General features: G+C 50.5%; 1 protein-coding gene across 1 annotated transcript; it reads left to right on the top strand.

The window, feature by feature from the left end:
• On the top strand, window positions 1-765 carry LOC135999671 (olfactory receptor 14A16-like). Its single transcript, XM_065653231.1, has one exon. It carries the CDS (start codon window positions 1-3, stop codon window positions 763-765), a length of 765 nt encoding a protein of 254 aa, XP_065509303.1.
• Window positions 766-1,262: the final 497 nt, after the last annotated feature.

Genomic DNA, 1,262 nt, shown 5'->3' with positions numbered 1-1,262 from the left:
ATGTACTTCTTCCTGCTCAACCTCTCCCTTCTCGACCTGGGCTGCATCTCCACCACTCTCCCCAAATCTATGGCAAATTCCCTCTGGGACACCAGGGCCATCTCCTACACAGGATGTGCTGCACAGCTCTTTTTGTTTACCTTCTTGATAGAAGCAGAGTATTATCTCCTCACCATCATGTCCTATGACTGCTACGTTGCCATCTGCAAACCCCTGCACTACGGGACCCTCCTGGGCAGCAGAGCTTGTGTCCACATGGCAGCAGCTGCCTGGGCCACTGGGTTTCTCTATGCTCTGCTGCACACGGCCAATACATTTTCACTGCCACTGTGCAACGGCAATGCTGTGGGTCAGTTCTTCTGTGAAATCCCCCAGATCCTCAAGCTCTCCTGCTCAAACTCCTACCTCAGAGAAGTCAGGCTTCTTGTGGTTAGTGTATTAGTAGCATTTGGCTGTTTTATCTTCATTCTTTTCTCCTATGTGCAGATCTTCAGGGCTGTGCTGAGGATCCCCTCTGAGCAGGGACGGCACAAAGCCTTTTCCACGTGCCTCCCTCACCTGGCCGTGGTCTCCCTGTTTGTCAGTACTGCCATGTTTGCCTACCTGAAGCCCTCCTCCATCTCTTCCCCATCCACGGACCTGGTGATGGCCGTTCTGTACTCAGTGGTGCCTCCAGCAGTGAACCCCCTCATCTACAGCATGAGGAACCAGGAGCTCAAGGATGCCCTCTGGAAACTGATGACTGGATTTCTTCTGAAGCTATAAACTGTCTCTGTTTTCTTCTACATAGGATTTATAGTCTAACTCATTGCAGATTCGTCCTGTGTGCAGCATTTTTTGTCTCTTTTGTCTTTTTTTTCTTCTGATACTATTGTAATTCCATTTTTATTTCACTACCTGCTTTTCTTTTCTCATTGAGTGGCTGTGTCAATGAGGAATCGTGCTCTGTGTGTTTAAGCAAAAGAAAGGGCCCTTCAGCAATTTTTCTTCTGCTGGCATCCTAACTCCAAGGCCTTTTTTTCGGATCTGCAGGGAGAGTTCCTGTGTGCATGGGTGTAAGGGAAAAGAGCTCTCGTGTGATGGCACTGCCAGGGAGCAGCAGAGCTTGGTCTTCCAGAGCTGTTCTCGTTCCGCTCCCACACTCTCCTTCTCATCCCTTGTGTTGGTGCAAGGCCTGAGTGCTCTGGCAGCTTGGTCACCGTCCTGCTGTGTGTCAGTCCTGTGAGCGCAGGCAGGGACAGGCAATGGGCACTGCTGTGACA

Source organism: Caloenas nicobarica, chromosome 29, assembly GCF_036013445.1.
Source record: "Caloenas nicobarica isolate bCalNic1 chromosome 29, bCalNic1.hap1, whole genome shotgun sequence".
Taxonomy (NCBI): Eukaryota; Metazoa; Chordata; class Aves; order Columbiformes; family Columbidae; genus Caloenas; species Caloenas nicobarica.
The sequence above is the reverse complement of the archived record's forward strand: the minus strand, read 5'-3'. Positions and strand labels throughout refer to the sequence as shown.